Source organism: Scyliorhinus torazame, chromosome 17 (assembly GCF_047496885.1).
Source record: "Scyliorhinus torazame isolate Kashiwa2021f chromosome 17, sScyTor2.1, whole genome shotgun sequence".
Lineage (NCBI taxonomy): Eukaryota > Metazoa > Chordata > Chondrichthyes > Carcharhiniformes > Scyliorhinidae > Scyliorhinus > Scyliorhinus torazame.
Genome location: NC_092723.1, coordinates 121,529,496 through 121,550,024, shown reverse-complemented (window position 1 = coordinate 121,550,024; position 20,529 = coordinate 121,529,496). Strand labels below are relative to the sequence as shown.

General features: G+C 51.6%; 1 protein-coding gene across 3 annotated transcripts in view; it reads right to left on the bottom strand.

Annotated features, from left to right (window-relative positions):
• The window catches only part of card11 (caspase recruitment domain family, member 11), a 367,235-nt gene that overhangs the window by 8,045 nt on the left and 338,661 nt on the right, over positions 1-20,529 (bottom strand). For all 3 annotated transcript variants that reach the window (XM_072480962.1, XM_072480964.1, XM_072480963.1), the window contains one exon: positions 17,210-17,325. In XM_072480962.1, coding sequence (XP_072337063.1) covers positions 17,210-17,325 — 116 coding nt within the window. The remainder of the gene's footprint in view (positions 1-17,209; positions 17,326-20,529) is intronic.

The window sequence follows — 20,529 nt, the reverse complement described above, 5'->3', positions numbered from 1 at the left end:
GGGAGGGGGTCCGTTCCGGGGTGGAGGTTGGGGAGGGGGTCCGTGCCGGGTGGAGGTTGGGGGGGGGGGGGGGGGGTCCGTGCCGGGGTGGGTGATGGGAGGGCAAATGAGTTGGTCCACCTGGCCAGGTGCCAGCCTCCAACAGTTGGACCCATGCGGTCCATGCCACCTGGCTGGGGGGAGGGGGGGATATGGGCAATGATGACATGTCGTCGTTCCCCTCCCCCCCACCAGGCCGTCATGTTTTCAGACCATCCAGCGATGTTGGCCGCCGTGGTGGCAGCCGCTCATGTCTATGTTGCCCTGGATGAGGAGGAGGAGGAGGAGGAGGAGGAGCGTGCCAGAGAGGCGGCGCAGGCTGCCGCAGAGGGGCAGGCGGCAGCCGCCCAGGCTGGAGGGACACCTGACCGACAGGACGAGGAGGGGGAGGAGGACGTCGCGGCCCCACGGCAACGGAGGCACCCGAGGGCGCCCCGTGTGTACCGGCCCCGGCAGTCATACCAGGACCTCACGGACCGGGAATGCAGGAGGAGACTCCGGATGAGCCGGGAAACCGTGGCACACATCTGCCACCTGCTGGCACACCTGTCACCGCGTGGCACTGGCGGGGGACACCCTCTCCCCGTGTCCGTCAAGGTTACGGTGGCCCTGAACTTTTATGCAACGGGGTCATTCCAGGCACCGAGTGGGGACCTGTCCGGCATATCGCAGACATCGGTGCATCGGTGCATCCGGGCAGTGACAGATGCCCTTTATGCCATGGCGCACCGCTACATCCGCTTCCCCGTGGACCGGGCCAGCCAAGATGCCCGGGCCGTTGGCTTCTCTGCCATTGCCGGGTTCCCCATGGTCCAGGGCGCGATCGATGGGATGCACGTCGCCGTGCGGCCACCTGCAGATAACAGGGCCGTGTTCACTAATAGGAAGGGGACCTATTCGATGAACGTACAGGTGGTCTGCGACCACCGCATGATGATCCTGCACGTCTGCGCCCGTCACCCAGGCAGTGTACACGACTCATTCATGTTGTCGCGGTCATCCATCCCCGGCATGTACGAGGGACGCCATCCCCGGCTGACGGGCTGGTTGCTGGGCGACAGGGGCTACCCATTGCGATCGTGGCTGATGACGCCTATACGGAGGCCACGCAATGAGGCGGAGAACCGCTACAATGATGCCCATGTAGCGACAAGGGGAGTGATCGAGAGGTGCTTTGGCGTGCTGAAGATGCGTTTCAGGTGCCTGGACCTCTCTGGGGGCGCCCTCCAGTATCGGTCAGATAGGGTCGGCCGCATCATTGTGGTGTGCTGCGTCCTGCACAACATAGCCCAGCAGAGGGGCGATGTGCCGCAGGCAGAGGAGGGCGGAGTGGAGGAGCAGCAGGAAGAGGCCCAGTCCTCCCCAGATGAGGGGGATGGGGGCAATGGTCAGGGCAGACGGGGTAGACACAGACGGGTGGCTGTCCACCGTTACCGGCTGGCCCAGCGGGCACGGGACAGACTGATAAGACGCCCGCTTCACTGACTAGATGGGCGTGGGAATCGGGTAGTATGGCCACAGACCGCACACCATGACAACAGCCGACCACCCACACCCCCCACCCATCCACCCACCCAGCACCCTCACCCCCCTCCCCAACCCCACACACCCCACCCGCATGCACACCACCCCCCCACTCCCAATTGCCGATCCACCGGCGGCACAACGGGCCGGGCTCACCCAGTTGCGGGTGGACGCGTGTCTATCGCAGGCCATGGAGAATGATGACAACCCGCCTCCGATGAGCTCCTGGCTCTACATCGTTGGACTATGTCTGACCCATGGCCACAGTACCACCATCCACCCGGACCATCCCTGCATGCGGCTGTGACACTGCAGCGCACGGTCCCGTCCTCTGCCCGGGGGATGTTGATGGCGGCCCAGGGGGAAGGGGGCAGACTCACCTGGAGCTGAGGTAAGACCACCCCTCACACACACACTTGCGCTCAACGTACATGACACCCCCGCACACTTTGGACAGAGCACAAAGGCAGCTTCGGTAGGTGTAACATTGACTTTAATAACCAAAGGAGTTCATGCACGTGCCCTAGCGCCTAAAACTCATCTGTGCCCTGCACCCGTGCCAACTTACTCAGTGTCTAATTGTTTGGCCTTACGGGCCCTTTGACTACGTCTACGTGGTTCCCCAGACGGTACAGCAGAACTGGAGGTGGACTCCTGTGATTCCTGCCCTCTGACACTGGATCCCTTTGGCGGCCGTTTCCTGGGGCGTCCTGGCCTAGATGGGCCAGGCTGCGGCCCGGGCGACTGGGATGGCGAGCTGCCAGCCTGTCCTGCCCGTTGCCCACCCGATGCACCTGGGACGGAAGGGGGGGAGTCCGAGGTGTCGCGGTGTACCGGGACCTCCCCTACAGAGGGAGCCGTGACGGACCACACCACCTCCTCCTCCCTCGGGGTGCCCGATGGCCCCCAGGCCTCTACATGGGTGGGGGATGCGAACGGACTGGCCATCCGACGCGCCCCCGACATCTGGCGCTGCCAGTCCTGGAGGCCCGTGCTGGTATCGACAGGGGTCTGCAGGTTTGCAGCCATGGAGCCCAGGGGGTTGTCGAACCCTGTCTGCGACAGTGCGACGCCAGCTCGTACATGGCCACTGGCGCCGATGCCCTCAGCGATGGCCTGCTGAGACTGGGCCATGGCCTGCAGAGACTGGGCCATGGCCTGCTGAGACTGGGCTATGGCCTGCTGAGACTGGGCCATGGCCTGCTGTGACTGGGCCATGGCCTGCTGAGACTGGGCTATGGCGTTGAGCGCCTCTGCCATCTGGCGCTGGCACTGGCTCATGGCCTCCTGTGAGAGGGCAGCCATTTCCTGGGCCACAGACGCCGCCTGCACGGAAGGCCCCAGGCCTCGCAAACCGTTCCCCATGTCTGACACCGTCGCACCCATTGCCTCCACCGCGGACGCCACCCGTGCGGTGTCAGCCTGGGTGGCACGCATGACCGGGACCACTCCCAGCTCCTGGACGCGGGTGGACTCCTCCACCTGCGACCGCAGCCGCCGCAAGTCACCCGTCACCCTATTCGCTCGTCTCCGTGTCGGTGGTTGCATCGGATCTATGTGTGGGTGTGGTAACTGCAGGAACCCGGGATCCATCTGGGCGGCAGATGTTCGCTTGGCCTGGGCTGCCCTCCGACCGCCCGGTCCCTCTGCTGCTCCTACCTCCACCTGCTGTACCGGGACGGCTGTGTTGTGCGCACCAGTGAGTGTACCAGACGCCTCATCACTAAAGTGCCCAACCGTGGTGAGTGTTTCTGCGATGGTGGAGGGTGTTGGTGACAGCAGTGGCGTTGTGTCGTGCTCTTCGTCCCACTCTGAGTCCATGGCACTTTGGGGTGGGGGTTCGTCTCCACCCATCCACTCTGAGTCACTGTCCGGTATTTCGTCTTCCCGGGTAGGGGTGTCCCGGGTAGTGCTGTCCCGGGTAGTGCTGTCCCGGGTAGTGCTGTCCCGGGTAGTGGTGTCCCGGGTAGGGGTGTCCCGGGTAGGGGTGTCCTGGGTAGTGGTGTCCTGGATAGTGGTGTCCTGGGTAGTGGTGTCCTGGCTCGGATGTGACGGGGGCCTGTGGCTGCCCCCCTCATCGCTGTGTGGTCGCTCCCGCACGTGACGGGGGTGTCGTCTCCCTGTTGCTCCAGGTCTCTCCGTCTCCCGTGGTCTCCGAGGGGCATCCTGCGGGCGTCGCATGCTGGAGGGTCCGGGTCTCTCCGTCTCCCGTGGTCTCCGAGGGGCATCCTGCGGGCGTCGCATGCTGGAGGGTTCGGGTCTCTCCGTCTCCCGTGGTCTCCGAGGGGCATCCTGCGGGCGTCGCATGCTGGAGGGTTCGGGTCTCTCCGTCTCCCGTGGTCTCCGAGGGGCATCCTGCGGGCGTCGCATGCTGGAGGGTTCGGGTCTCTCCGTCTCCCGTGGTCTCCGAGGGGCATCCTGCGGGCGTCGCATGCTGGAGGGTTCGGGTCTCTCCGTCTCCCGTGGTCTCCGAGGGGCATCCTGCGGGCGTCGCATGCTGGAGGGTTCGGGTCTCTCCGTCTCCCGTGGTCTCCGAGGGGCATCCTGCGGGCGTCGCATGCTGGAGGGTGCGGGTCTCTCCGTCTCCCGTGGTCTCCGAGGGGCATCCTGCGGGCGGTCTGCATCTGCGGGGATAGGTGCCTGGACGTTTGGTCCTGCGATACACAATGAAGCATGCATGGTTAGACATCAGGCAGTGATCAGGTGATACGGGAGAGGGGGATATAGGGGAGGGGGGATATGGGGACGGGCTGTTGGTGGCTCACTTGCTCGTGGGGCCCCGACCTCTGCATCAGCAATCTCCCGGTCCTCAGGTCCGCCAGCCAGTTCCAGGGCCCTTTCCTCGTGTACGGTCAGTGGCCTCTCATCAGCGGGCCCTCCTCCAGTCCTCACATGCTCCCTATTGTTGTGTGCGCGCTTCTCCTGGGGGGGGGGGGGTGGTGGCAGGGGTAAAAGGCAACAGTGTTAGGCAGGTATATGAATGCACGCCATCGGTTGCGCGTGCATTGCAGAGGTTAAGGAATATGGGGGAGGGGGGATATGGGGGATATGGGGGAGGGGGGATATGGGGGATATGGGGGAGGGGGGATATGTGGGAGGGGGGATATGGGGGAGGGGGAATATGGGGGATATGGGGGAGGGGGATATGGGGGATATGGGGGAGGGGGAATATGGGGGATATGGGGGAGGGGGATATGGGGGATATGGGGGAGGGGGGATATGGGGGATATGGGGATATGTGGGAGGGGGGATATGGGGAGGGGGAATATGGGGGAGGGGGGATATGGGGGAGGGGGGATATGGGGTAGGGGGGATATGGGGGAGGGGGGAATATGGGGGATATGGGGGAGGGGGGATATGGGGGATATGGGGGAGGGGGGATATGGGGGATATGGGGGAGGGGGGATATGTGGGAGGGGGGATATTGGGGAGGGGGAATATGGGGGAGGGGGGATATGGGGGATATGGGTGAGGGGGATATGGGGGAGGGGGGGATATGGGGGAGGGGGGATATGGGGGATATGGGGGAGGGGGGAATATGGGGGAGGGGGGAATATGGGAGATATGGGGGAGGGGGGATATGGGGGAGGGGGGATATGGGGGATATGGGGGAGGGGGGATATGGGGGATATGGGGGAGGGGGGATATGGGGGAGGGGGGGATATGGGGGAGGGGGGGATATGGGGGAGGGGGGGATATGGGGGAGGGGGGGATATGGGGGAGGGGGGGATATGGGGGAGGGGGGGATTTGGGGGAGAGGGGATATGGGGGATATGGGGGACGCTCACCCTGCCTGCTCTGACGAGGTCGTTCACCTTCTTGTGGCACTGGGTGCCTGTCCGTGGTGTTAGGGCCACAGCGGTGACGGCCTCTGCCACCTCCCTCCACAGACGCCGGCTGTGGCGTGGGGCAACTCTGCGGCCGTGCCCGGGATACAGGGCGTCCCTCCTCTGCTCCACCGCATCCAGGAGCGCCTCCACATCGCGTGACTCGAACCTCGGGGCTGAGCGACGGCCAGCCATCAAGTCGGGTGTTGCGGTCGGCTGCTCCGGTCGGGTGGGGGGGAGCTGCGCGGCCTTATGAGCCGTCACGCCGTGCAGCGCATATGACGCTGCACGGCGTGAACCACTGCGCAAGCGCGGATCCCGTTACGTCGCTGCTAGCCCATTTCGGGCCGCAGACTATCGGCCCATTTTTATGACGTGACGCAAGTGGGATTTGCGCCGTTTTTTGCGCCGATCGGCGGAGTTTCCGCCGATAACGGAGAATTTCGCCCCTGATGTGATTTACAATTGGGAAGTTATCACAAACTAGTGAATCCTGTAAATATTTGGTAACAGTAGTCAGAGATCGATTAATCTCTTATCCTCTTCTTTTTGGTCCTACTCAATGCCATGCCCCCATGCCTGACAGGAAGGATCCAAGCTTCACTCTCTATACTGCTACATAACCAGCCTCCTGAGGGACATAGGAGTTGGTCAGGGGGGTCTCACCCTCTGAATTTTGCTCTTTCTTTGTAGGGAAGCATTGGGTCACGCCTTAATCTTTCTCCAAGATTTCTGACTTGCCATTACATCGTTGGACTTCACAGAACAGGAGCTGGTCATTTGTCCCTTCCCATCAGTGTGCTCCAGTGGCGCAATCGGTTAGCGCGCAGTACTTATTCAGCAGTGCAGATGGCGAGCTATGCGGAGGTTGTTTTTATATGGGGCTGGTTTAGCACAGGGCTAAATCGCTGGCTTGGAAAGCAGACCAAGGCAGGCCAGCAGCACAGTTCAATTCCTGTACCAGCCTCCCCGAACAGGCGCCGGAATGTGGCAACTAGGGGCTTTTCACAGTAACTTCATTTGAAGCCTACTTGTGACAATAAGCAATTTTCATTTTTTTTTCATCATGCTAAGTCTCGGAAAGAGCGAGTCACTGCCCTTTTCTTGGATCTTTTAATGATTCTCTTTTTCAAATATTTATTACTTTCCCTTTACAAAACTATTCTGGATTCTGCTTCTATTTCTTTATTCTGGTCGGGATTTCAACAAAGCTGCATAATAAAATAAAAATATATTCTTTCCCTTCTTTCTTTTGGTAACGTCCAGAAGTTTATGCCTGAGCAGTGAAGTAGTTCTGTCCTATTTAACTTATCAGAACCCTTTATCATTCTGAACACCTCTATCAGTTGTCCTCTCAAACTTCTCTGTTTTCATGAAACAGAATTGTAATTACAGTCCCCCCCCAACCCCCCATAATTAAAGCAGTGAAATGTCATCCTAGATATGTTCTAACCCAACAACTTTCTGACCCACAGGAACGAGTGCTCCCATTGATTCAACTCTGCCACATAGCCTAAACATTGGGCGCGTTATACCGGCTGTTCCCACCAGCGGGATCGGCTGGGAGAGTGAGTGCACAAAAGGTGTGGCAGGAGTGCCTTTAGTCAAGGAGTGCTGATTGGAACAGAGTGCATCTGAGTTCGGGTGAGTGACTGAGTTCAGGTGAGTGGCGAGAGAGGGCTGTGTTTTTGCTAGTGTTCGGGTTTATCCTTGAGGTTCTGTAAAAAAATTATTTAAATTAATTAACTAGTTGAATATGGCTGGACAGGTGATGTGCTGTTGCTGTATGATGATGGAACTGGTGGATCCCATTGAGACCGTCAGTGACCACATCTGCAGCAAGTGTTGGCTGCTCGAGGAACTTCGGCTCAGAATTGATGAGCTGGAGACCGAGCTGCACACACTGCGGCACATCAGGGAGGGGGAACATTACCTGGACGCTTTGTTTCAGGAGGCAGTCACACCCGGTAGAACAAGTACTGTTAATTCGGACAGTGGTCAGGGACAGAGTGGTGTGACTGCAAGGGAGGCAGGTAGGCGGATCCTGAGTTTAGGAGTTGAGGAGCCTCAGCCCTTGACCTTGTCCAACAGGTATGAGGTACTTGCTCCCTGTGTGGATGAGGAAGAGGGCTGTAGGGAGGATGCACCGTTGTACAGGAAGCCATTCAAGAGGGGGGAGCAAAAAGACAAGTGGTAGTTGTAGGGGATTCTATAATTAGGGGGATTGATGGCATCCTTTCTAAGCCAGATCGAGAGTCCCGCATGGTATGTTGCCTGCCCGGTGCCAGGGTGAGGGACATCTCTGATCGGCTTGAAAGGATTTTGGAGAGGGAGGGGGAGGATCCAGTTGTTGTGGTCCACGTTGGGACTAACAACATAGGTAAGACTAGGAAAGAGGACCTGTTTGGGGATTATCAAACACTAGGGACTAAATTAAAGAACAGGTCCTCCAGGGTTATAATCTCTGGATTACTACCCGAGCCACGTGCCAATTGGCATAGGGTTGAGAAAATTAGGTAAATTAACACGTGGCTAAAGGAGTGGTACGGGAAAGAGGGATTCCATTTCATGGGGCATTGGCATCAGTACTGGGGCAGGAGGGACCTGTACCGTTGGGACGGTCTTCACCTGAACCATTCTGGGACCAGTGTTCTAGCGAATAGGATAAATAGGTTGGTCACAAGGACTTTAAACTAGCAAGTTGGGGGGAGGGAAGTGTAAAGCTATGGACAGTATAATGGTTAATGGAGATCAAGGCAGCAGGTTATGCGACAGGTTATTATGTAGAGATATGGGTTCAAAGACAAGGAAAATTAGGAGAAAGGGTAAGAGGGAAAATAAATTGCGAAAAGTTACTGATCAAGGTGTTAGGATTCATAAAAAAAGACATAAAAAACAGCATAAGTGTACTTTACCTGAATGCTCGTAGTATATGAAATAAGGTAAATGAGTTGATGGCGCAAATCATCGTGAATGACTATGATTTAGTGGCCATTACTGAAACATGGTTAAAAGATGGTCACGACTGGGAGTTAAATATCCAAGGGTATCAGACTATACGAAAGGATAGAATGGACGGTATGGGCAGCGGTGTAGCTTTGTTGTTTAAGGATGGCATCCGGGCAATAGTAAGGGATGATATTGGTGCTATGGAGGACAAGGTTGAATCAATTTGGGTGGAAATCAGGAATAGGAAGGCGAAAAGGTCACTGATAGGAGTAGTCTATAGGTCACCAAATAGGAACAGGATGGTAGGGCAGGCAATAAGCAAAGAAATAACGGATGCATGTAGAAATGGTACAGCGGTTATCATGGGAAATTTTAATCTGCATATCGATTGGTTTAACCAGGTTGGTAAAGGCAGCCTTGAGGAGGAGTTTATAGAATGTGCCCGGGATAATTTCCTGGAACAGTATGTAATGGAACCTACAAGGGAACAAGTGGTCCTAGATCTGGTCCTGTGTAATGAGGCAGGATTGATTAATGATCTCATAGTTCGGGATCCTCTTGGAAGGAGCGACCACAATATGGTGGAATTTAAAATACAGTTGGAGGATGACGAGGTAAAATCAAACACTAGTGTTTTGTGCTTAAACAAAGGCGATTACAATGGGATGAGAGAAGAACTAGCTAAGGTAGACTGGGAGCAAAGACTTCATGGTGAAGCAGTTGAGGAACAGTGGAGAACCTTCCGAGCGATCTTACAGTGTTCAGAAAAGGTTCATACCGACAAAAAAGAAAGACGGTAGAAAGGGGAAAAATCGACCGTGGATATCTAAGGAGGTGAGGGAGAGTATCAAATTGAAGGAAAAAACATACATAGAACATAGAACATAGAAAATACAGCACAGAACAGGCCCCTCGGCCCACGATGTTGTGCCGAACCTTTGTCCTAGATTAATCATAGATTATCATTGAATTTACAGTGCAGAAGGAGGCCATTCGGCCCTTTGAGTCTGCACCAGCTCTTGGAAAGAGCACCCTACCCAAACTCAACACCTCCACCCAACACCAAGGGCAATTTGGACATTAAGGGCAATTTATCATTGGCCAATTCACCTAACCCGCACATCTTTGGACTGTGGGAGGAAACCGGAGCACCCGGAGGAAACCCACGCAGACACGGGGAGGACGTGCAGACTCCGCACAGACAATGACCCAAGCCGGAATCGAACCTGGGACCATGGATCTGTGAAGCAATTGTGCTATCCACAATGCTACCGTGCTGCCCTTAAGAACAAATAAATCTACACTATATAATTTTCCCGTAATCCATGTACCTATCCAACAGCTGCTTGAAGGTCCCTAATGTTTCCGACTCAACTACTTCCACAGGCAGTGCATTCCATGCCCCCACTACTCTCTGGGTAAAGAACCTACCTCTGATATCCCTCCTATATCTTCCACCTTTCACCTTAAATTTATGTCCCCTTGTAATGGTGTGTTCCACCTGGGGAAAAAGTCTCTGACTGTCTACTCTATCTATTCCCCTGATCATCTTATAAACCTCTATCAAGTCGCCCCTCATCCTTCTCCGCTCTAATGAGAAAAGGCCTAGCACCTTCAACCTTTCCTCGTAAGACCTACTCTCCATTCCAGGCAACATCCTGGTAAATCTTCTTTGCACCTTTTCCAGAGCTTCCACATCCTTCCTAAAATGAGGCGACCAGAACTGTACACAGTACTCCAAATGTGGCCTTACCAAAGTTTTGTACAGCTGCATCATCACCTCACGGCTCTTAAATTCAATCCCTCTGTTAATGAACGCGAGCACACCATAGGCCTTCTTCACAGCTCTATCCACTTGAGTGGCAACTTTCAAAGATGTATGAACATAGACCCCAAGGTCTCTCTGCTCCTCCACAATGCCAAGAACTCTACCGTTAACCCTGTATTCCGCATTCATATTTGTCCTTCCAAAATGGACAACCTCACACTTTTCAGGGTTAAACTCCATCTGCCACTTCTCAGCCCAGCTCTGCATCCTATCTATGTCTCTTTGCAGCCGACAACAGCCCTCCTTACTATCCACAACTCCACCAATCTTCGTATCGTCTGCAAATTTACTGACCCACCCTTCAACTCCCTCATCCAAGTCATTAATGAAAATCACAAACAGCAGAGGACCCAGAACTGATCCCTGCGGTACACCACTGGTAACTGGGATCCAGGCTGAATATTTGCCATCCACCACCACTCTCTGACTTCTATCGGTTAGCCAGTTCGTTATCCAACTGGCCAAATTTCCCACTATCCCATGCCTCCTTACTTTGTGCAGAAGCCTACCATGGGGAACTTTATCAAATGCCTTACTAAAATCCATGTACACTACTGCTTTACCTTCATCCACATGCTTGGTCACCTCCTCAAAGAATTCAATAAGATTTGTAAGGCAAGACCTACCCCTCACAAATCCGTGCTGACTATCCCTAATCAAGCAGTGTCTTTCCAGATGCTCAGAAATCCTATCCTTCAGTACCCTTTCCATTACTTTGCCTACCACCAAAGTAAGACTAACTGGCCTGTAATTCCCAGGGTTATCCCTAGTCCCTTTTTTGAACAGGGGCACGACATTCGCCACTCTCCAATCCCCTGGTACCACCCCTGTTGACAGTGAGGACGAAAAGATCATTGCCAACGGCTCTGCAATTTCATCTCTTGCTTCCCATAGAATCCTTGGATATATCCCGTCAGGCCCGGGGGACTTGTCTATCCTCAAGTTTTTCAAAATGCCCAACACATCTTCCTTCCTAACAAGTATTTCCTCGAGCTTACCAATCTGTTTCACACTGTCCTCTCCAACAATATGGCCCCTCTCATTTGTAAATACAGAAGAAAAGTACTCATTCAAGACCTCTCCTATCTCTTCAGACTCAATACACAATCTCCCGCTACTGTCCTTGATCGGACCTACCCTCGCTCTAGTCATTCTCATATTTCTCACATATGTGTAAAAGGCCTTGGGGTTTTCCTTGATCCTACCCGCCAAAGATTGTTCATGCCCTCTCTTAGCTCTCCTAATCCCTTTCTTCAGTTCCCTCCTGGCTATCTTGTATCCCTCCAATGCCCTGTCTGAACGTTGTTTCCTCAGCCTTACATAAGTCACCTTTTTTCTCTTAACAAGACATTCAACCTCTCTTGTCAACCATGGTTCCCTCACTCGACCATCTCTTCCCTGCCTGACAGGGACATACATATCAAGGACACGTAGCACCTGTTCCTTGAACAAGTTCCACATTTCACTTGTGTCCTTCCCTGCCAGCCTATGTTCCCAACTTATGCACTTCAATTCTTGTCTGACAACATCGTATTTACCCTTCCCCCAATTGTAAACCTTGCCCTGTTGCACGTACCTATCCTTCTCCATTACTAAAGTGAAAGTCACAGAATTGTGGTCACTATCTCCAAAATGCTCCCCCACTAACAAATCTATCACTTGCCCTGGCTCATTACCCAGTACTAAATCCAATATTGCCCTTCCTCTGGTCGGACAATCTACATACTGTGTTAGAAAAGCTTCCTGGACACACTGCACAAACACCACCCCATCCAAACTATTTGATCTAAAGAGTTTCCACTCAATATTTGGGAAGTTAAAGTCGCCCATGACTACTATCCTATGACTTCTGCACCTTTCCAAAATCTGTTTCCCAATCTGTTCCTCCACATCTCTGCTACTATTGGGGGGCCTATAGAAAACTCCTAACAAGGTGACTGCTCCTTTCCTATTTCTGACTTCAACCCATACTACCTCAATAGGGTGATACTCCTCGAACTGCCTTTCTGCAGCTGTTATACTATCTCTAATTAATAATGCCACCCCCCCACCTCTTTTACCACCCTCCCTAATCTTATTGAAACATCTATAACCAGGGACCTCCAACAACCATTTCTGCCCCTCTTCTATCCAAGTTTCCGTGATGGCCACCACATCGTAGTCCCAAGTACCGATCCATGCCTTAAGTTCACCCACCTTATTCCTGATGCTTCTTGCGTTGAAGTATACACACTGCAACCCATCTCCGTGCCTGCAAATACTCTCCTTTGTCAGTGTTCCCTTCCCCACTGCCTCATTACATGCTTTGGCGTCCTGAATATCGGCTACCTTAGTTGCTGGACTACAAATCCGGTTCCCATTCCCCTGCCAAATTAGTTTAAACCCTCCCGAAGAGTACTAGCAAACCTCCCTCCCAGGATATTGGTGCCCCTCTGGTTCAGATGCAACCCGTCCTGCTTGTACAGGTCCCACCTTCCCCAGAATGCGCTCCAATTATCCAAATACCTGAAGCCCTCCCTCCTACACCATTCCTGCAGCCACGTGTTCAACTGCACTCTCTCCCTATTCCTAGCCTCGCTATCACGTGGCACCGGCAACAAACCAGAGATGACAACTCTGTCTGTCCTGGCTTTCAACTTCCAGCCTAACTCCCTAAACTTGTTTATTACCTCCACACCCATTTTCCTACCTATGTCGTTGGTACCAATGTGCGCCACGACTTCTGGCTGCTCCCCCTCCCCCTTAAGGATCCTGAAGACACGATCCGAGACATCCCTGGCCCTGGCACCCGGGAGGCAACATACCTTCCGGGAGTCTCGCTCGCGACCACAGAATCTCCTATCTATTCCCCTAACCATTGAATCTCCTACAACTATTGCTTTTCTATTCTCCCCCCTTCCCTTCTGAGCCCCAGAGCCAGACTCAGTGCCAGAGACCTGGCCGCTAGGGCCTTCCCCCGGTCGGTCATCCCCCCCAACAGCATCCAAAACGGTATACTTGTTTTGAAGGGGAACGGCCACGAGGGATCCCTGCACTGTCTGCCTGTTTGTTTTTTTCCCCCTGACTGTAACCCAGCTATTCTTGTCCTGTACCTTGGGTGTGGTTACCTCCCTGTAACTCTTCTCAATCACCCCCTCTGCCTCCCGGATGATCCGAAGTTCATCCAGCTTCAGCTCCAGTTCCCTAACACGGTCTTTGAGGAGCTGAAGTTGGGTGCACTTCCCGCAGGTATAGTCAGTGGGGACACCGGTGGTATCCCTCACCACCCACATCCTACAGGAGGAGCATGTAACTGGCCTAGCCTCCATCCCCTCTTACCTTACAGAATATAGCTGCTGTGTGGACTAACTAGATCTCCGCCCTCCGACTCTGCTCCCAGTCAGCTACACTTCCTGTAAACTCCTGGCTCTCTTCGCACGCTTTGCGGAAATGTCGGAAACAAAATGAAAGGAGCACCTTACTCCCTCCTCACCTAACACCCTCGGTCACCAAACTCTCACTATCGCACTCAAAAAGCACCAAATTCAGCACTCCCTCGGTCACCAAACTCTCACTATTGCACTCAAAAAGCACCAAATTCAGCACTCAGTGCAAAAAAAAAAAAAAAAAAAAACAAAAAACCACAAAATACAAAGTGGCAAAAATTAGTGGGAGACTAGAGGACTGGGAAGTCTTTAGGGGACAACAGAAAGCTACTAAAAAAGCCATAAAGAAGAGTAAGGTAGACTATGAAAGTAAACTGGCTCAGAACATAAAAGCAGATAGTAAAAGCTTCTACAAATATATAAAACAAAAAAGAGTGGCTAAGGTAAATATTGGTCCTTTGGAAGACGAGAAGGGAGATTTAATAAAGGAGACGGGGAAATGGTTGAGGAGCTGAACAGGTTTTTTGGGTCAGTCTTCACAGTGGAGGACACAAATAACATGCCAGTGACTGATGGAAATAAAGATATGATAGGTGAGGACCTTGAGATGATTGTAATCACTAAGGAGGCAATATTGTGCAAGCTAATGGGGCTAAAGGTAGACAAGTCTCCTGGTCCCGATGGGATGCATCCCAGAGTGTTAAAAGTGATGGCTAGGGAAATTGTAAACGCACTAGTGATAATTTATCAAAATTCACTAGACTCTGGGGTGGTCCCAGAGGATTGGAAAGTAGCAAACGTGACACCACTGTTAAAAAGGAGGTCGGCAGAAAGCGGGTAATTATAGGCCAGTAAGCTTAACTTCGGTTCTAGGGAAAATGCTGGAATCTATCATTAAGGAGGAAATAGCGGGGCACCTGGAGGGAAATTGTCCCATTGGGCAGATGCAGCATGGGTTCACAAAGGGTAGGTCGTGTCTGACTAATTTGATAGAATTTTTTGAGGACGTTACCAGTGCAGTAGATAACGGGGAGCCAATGGATGTGGTATATCTGGATTTCCAGAAAGCTTTTGACAAGGTGCCACACAAAAGTTTGCTGCATAAACTAAAGATGCATGGCATTGAGGGTAAAGTGGTAGCATGGGTAGAGGATTGGTTAACTAACAGAAAGCAGAGAGTGGGGATAAATGGGTGTTTCTCTGGTTGGCAACCTGTAACTAGTGGGGTCCCTCAAGGATTAGTGTTGGGCCCGCAGTTGTTCACAATTTACATAGACGATTTGGAGTTGGGGACCAAGTGCAATGTGCCAAAGTTTGCAGACGACACTAAGATGAGTGGTAAAGCAAAAAGTGCAGAGGATACCGGAAGTCTGCAGAAGGATTTGGATAGGTTAGGTGAATGGGCTAGGGTCTGGCAGATGGAATTCAATGTTGCCAAGTGTGAGGCTATCCATTTTTGGAGGAATAACAGCAGAATGGATTATTATTTAAACGGTAATATGTTAAAACATGCTGCTGTGCAGACGGACCTGGGTGTGCTGGTGCACGAGTCGCAAAAAGTTGGTGTGCAGGTGCAACAGGTGATTAAGAAGGCTAATCAAGTTTTGTCTTTCATTGCTAGAGGGATGGAGTTCAAGACTAGGGAGGTTATGCTGCAATTATTTAGGGTGTTGGTGAGGCCGCATCTGGAGTATTGTGTTCAGTTTTGGTCTCCTTACCTGAGAAAGGACATATTGGCACTGGAGGGAGTGCAGAGGAGATTCACTAGGTTGATCCCAGAGTTGAGGGGATTAGATTATGACAAGAGGTTGAGTAGACTGGGACTGTACTCATTGGAGTTTAGAAGGATGCGGGGGGATCTTATTGAAACATATAAAATTATGAAGGGAATAGATAGGTTAGATGCGGGCAGGTTGTTTCCACTGGTCGGGGAAAGCAGAACTAGGGGGCTTAGCCTCAAAATAAGGGGAAGTAGATTTAGGACGGAGTTTAGGAGGAACTTCTTCACCCAAAGGGTTGTGAATCTCTGGAATTCCTTGCCCAGTGAAGCAGTTGAGGCTCCTTCTTCAAACGTTTTAAAGAAAAAGATAGATATCTTTCTAAAGAATAAAGGGATTCGGGGATATGGTGTACGGGACGGAGAGTGGAGCGGAGTCCACAAAGATTAGCCATGATCTCATTAAATGGCGGAGCAGGCTCGAGGGGCCAGATGGCCTACTCCTGTTCCTAGTTCTTATGTTCTTATGAACAACGGGAAGCTCCACTGACAGTAATGGACTGCATCCGCTGCCACAAAACACGGCATGGGATGTTCATTGATTCAAGAATGCCACAATTGTGAGTCATCGTTTGCCGCGAGTGTAACTGATTTATAAAATGATTGTACCTTAATCTTTAGGACTCTTTGCTCTTCTACTCCTAAATGTTGTGTCATTTAATTTGAATTTCCGTCCCTTACACTTTCTCCAGAAAAGTACTACCTCACATTTCTCTGTGTTGAATTTAATTCAACGCCTTTTGCTGCCCATTCCCCTAAATTGTGCTCCTTACATTGCACACAGCTTCTCTTCATGGTTAATCACATTAGTGTGCCACCTGGAAATTCTGATAGCGTGTCCCTATGATCCAGGCACTATTTTGGTGAAACATCGACATGATTGTAATGGAGCTCCTGTGCAAACCATGCTCATTGTTTTAATTCCTTTGCTTTCAGTGAGTGCTATTATAATCTGCTGAGTATGAATCCTTACTAATCCTTCTCAAAGGACATCAACTTCCCCATTGAACACAGTGATGAATAGGAGAGAGCCTGGGGCTTTGCAGTATGGTTGGCTTTCTTCATGTGCTGCCCTCAATGAATGCACACTTGCAACTCACCCTAGTGGCTCTTGAGGGGTCAGCAAACTGCATTCTGCATTGAGCTGGGGTCCTGGAGATGATGCTGGTGCCACCAAATCTTTCAGACACCACTTAACACAGATGTTTCATTTGGGTCTTGGGAAATATTTCCTCGCTGCTTCCACTTGGACCTCCTCTCGGGAGCCATCTGAACCTGGAGGTGGGTGTTGGCAGGAGGCGGACTCATTGTTATGAGGCGACCTCACTTTAAGAGGTGCATTCTCACTTTAAGTAGATCTCGGTAGCAGTGCTAGAAATTGGGGGTGGGCTGCCTGTTATGGTACATTTTTGGGAGGCTGCCCATCAGTCATTTTAAAGTGAAGGCCCAAGAGATAAAATTGTCCATTCTTCATGCCTATGACATCATGGAGGCCTATCACTCCAACACAACAACCTCTCCCTACACATTTGATTTCCATCTTAATTTAAAATCAGGGCTTTGTGACCTTCAATCGAAATGATCCCACACTCCGCTTACAGCAGAGGAGTTCAGTTTAAAAAGGATATAGATCAGAGAATCAAAGCTTTAGTACTATGCCCCAGTCTCCAACTTGTGCTCTGTTCATGTGTCATTCTAGCCTAGAATGCTCAAGTAAACTTTGAATTGTTGAACGTTGAAAGACTTTTAACAGGGTGATGCAAGGAACCCTTTTTATAATAGCCGCTAATCATCTTTGACCCCTCCTTGCATAAGAAGGCAAGTATAATTTGGCAACATTGATTGGAGATGGCAGCTTTAACTAATTAAAGGCACCAATGTGGAAAGGATCAGACAGTACCTGAATCGTTTGATGTTCTTCTCACAGATTCTAATGACAATTATAATTGGATAGATGTCCTTCTTAATTAAATCTCTTGTACAGCTCAGTCCAGCTTCCAGTAAACAATGTTTATTCTATATTCGGAAAGTAAAAGAGAAAGACAATTTGAATGAATATCGCATCACCCAGCCCTCATCCCTCTGCTGTCACATCCGAGTCTCATAAAACATTATCTCAAATGTAGAGAGGAGGGAGGGATGGGAGTTATGTCAACCAAAAACATCAAATTGACAGTGGTGTTCTACATGCCTGATAATAATGCAAGGAGGCTGAAGATCGGACCTTTGAAGAAATTAATACAGGAGGAACCACAGGCATAATGCATGTTCAAATTACATTGCTTCAAGTTCATTTTCAGTTTGTCTCCTTCTAATTTTCTTCTCACTGCTCCTGAAGGTGATGATAAATACTGGCTTATTTGGCAACCTTTTCAGTGGCCATTGTTTGTGAGCCAGTCAGATTAGTGAGTGCTGACAGGCTATCTATTCAGCAGGAGTGATGGTACAGGGAGGGTTGCTAGGCACCTCAGTTAAAATTGATTGCGTCGTTATCCAAAGTCCACAAGTAGCCACTTGTCTGGGGGGTGGTTAGCAACAGTAAGTAACAAGTAATTTTAACACCTGGAATTTTGAGGACATACCGGGAAAAATGTTCACACTCCCACCAGCAGTTAGTTTGGAACCTTTTTCTCCCAACTTTCCTGGCGGGAAGACTGGTCAAGTGCCCCACGGATCTGCATCGGGAACCTTATTTCATCTCATGAATTCTCATTAAAAGCCCAACACACCTTGCCCACCCATCTCCAAATTTAGCACCCTGCCAGCAGGAATTTAGAATGTTCTGTTTCACGACTGTGAACGTAAGTGGTATGCACCTGGAGATCGATTTCTTCCTCCACTTTCAGGTCAGTGGACGCTGCTTTCACCGCCCCTTCACACTGTCACTGGGAGACTTCAGCTGCCTGTTACACAAGCTGTGTTAAGGCTGAGCACAGGCGAGGGGTGAGACAGGGCTTGGGGGCGGGGTGGGGGCGAGGGGTGAGACAGGGCTTGGGGGCGGGGTGGGGGCACGGGGTGAAGAAAGGAGAGTGAAGCAGCAGAGCGGATGAGTGAATGGCTGTCCAGATGCTGTTCAAATATGGCACTGGAATTTGGAGTCTCATGAGGCGACGGTAGAGCAGGCCACTTCTTGCCTGACCTGCTGCGAGATTTGGTGTGATCCTTATGGCTTCATTAATGAGCTGAACAGCACAAGATTGAGTGTACTTAGCAGCCCCACTCTGCAATGGAGGTCACTCCGACTTAGTCTTCGGAACAGAAAGTTCCACCCATAGTGGGGCCCATCGGTTGGGATGAGGTGATGTGACAAAACCAGGGATCAGGCTAAACCTCTTTGCAGATCTATGAGGCTGAGTAACACATTAGCAGTGCATTTACCTGATAGAGCATCAAGAATTGATGTGTCTTTCAATTCAAGAATATATGGCACAAAGTTATTTATGGACAGTAAGACATCCATGGCTATGGGCTCAGATAGCTTGCACATTTGCATGTCTGATCAACTTCAGTAATGCCAAAGGAGGTGTAATTTTGTGTCATTTACTACGGTCATATTTAGAACCAAACCCGTTTTCTATCTTTGAAGAAACTGAAATAAGTGAATACCGAATATGTTATTTTAATTTGTTGAGTCCTTTATTGCACTGAACAATATCAAGGTCCATGGCGAGTCACTGTCATTTGGTGATCCGGCTTGGCACCCAGTGCCCCCTCCTCCCGATCGGTGCCCATTGGACCCTGGGGTTCACCTTGGGATGGAGGGGCAGTTGGTTCGACCCCCAGCTGCCCTGCATCATCTGGCTCTGCCAGTCCTGGCGGTTCCACATTGTCCGCACTGTTGTGTCGACACACTCGGCGCTGCTCCTCAGTGAATGGGCCATGCCCCACCATGCCCGGCCATTCCCATCTGAGAGTGGGACATATCCCGCAGAACCTCATCAAGGTCGGCCTGGTACTCGGTGACATCAGCCAACAATATTCTGCCGAGACCCTGGGCCATGGCCCTCACCGACTGCGATTCTTGTTGGACACCTGCACTAACGGTGCCGATGTCACGCACCAAGCTTTCCACCTGTGGTCGCCACCCTTGCAGTGTTGGCCTCGGTGCCACTCATTGCCGGCGCCATCTCATGCGCCCCTAACCTCTGGGACTCCTCCAAGCAGCTATGGATTTGTTGGAGTGACACTGAAATCTCCCTCTGAATGTCCAGTTTGGTCCCTATCATATCCGTCAGCTCTGGATAACTCTGTACCAAAGGCTCAGCATCAGGCTGGGACCCAGCTGGATAGAGGAGACCTCCGACTGCTGTCTTTCCTGGGGGTTCCTGCCTCCACCTGATGTGCACCATTAGCAGTGTGGTGCTCACCAGATTGTGCCCCCGAAACCTGTCCACTGATATGTCCCACCGAGGTGTATGTATCTGCGCGGGTGGGGATGACAGCTGTGCTGCGACTACGGTTGCATCCTCGGAGCTCTCCACCGAGGTATTCTCCTCAGTCAGGAGGGGGTGCCGCCCGGGATGGGCCGGTGCCGTCGGCTGGAGGACCTGCGAAAGAATGCACATGTGGTCAGTGGAAGGATGGGCCAGCCAGTAAGACAATAACAACTCACATTTGACAGGTCCTCCGGGTGGAGTCCAGGGGTTCCTCACCTCTGCTGCATCCACCAGTCTCCACATGGCTGACCGATCTGTCCTCAGCCACACCGGTCACCTCCACGGCATGCTCCTTGTTGTGTGAAAATATTTAGAAGTAGACCTTAACGTGAGCAAAATAAGCAATTTATTGTCTGGGAGAAAGGTCCTAGATGCCTCAGTCTTGCCAGCACACTTTCTCACTGAGATGTGGCTTAAACTGGGTTAACATATTCTTTCAAAAGCAGAATTAGTTTGCATTCACATTTACATACAGCCAATCAATTCTCTTAGTATCGCAGTTCATTCCATATATAGTTATCAATTCTTTACACAGTATGTTACATTTGTCCAATCAATATGTTGCGCGTGTGATTACATAAGGTCATAAGGTTATGAGTTGCCAGTCGGAAGGTCATAAGTTGCCAGTCCGAGATGTGGATTTAGACCTCTCGCAGCTGTTTTGACAGCTTAGAATAACTGCTCCTGCAGTCCGTGGAGCACTGGTCATCACTGACCCATTGTTTTTGGAGGATACATCTGTTACAGTCACTCTTAGTCCAAAGTTCACTGTCTCAGCAGAAAA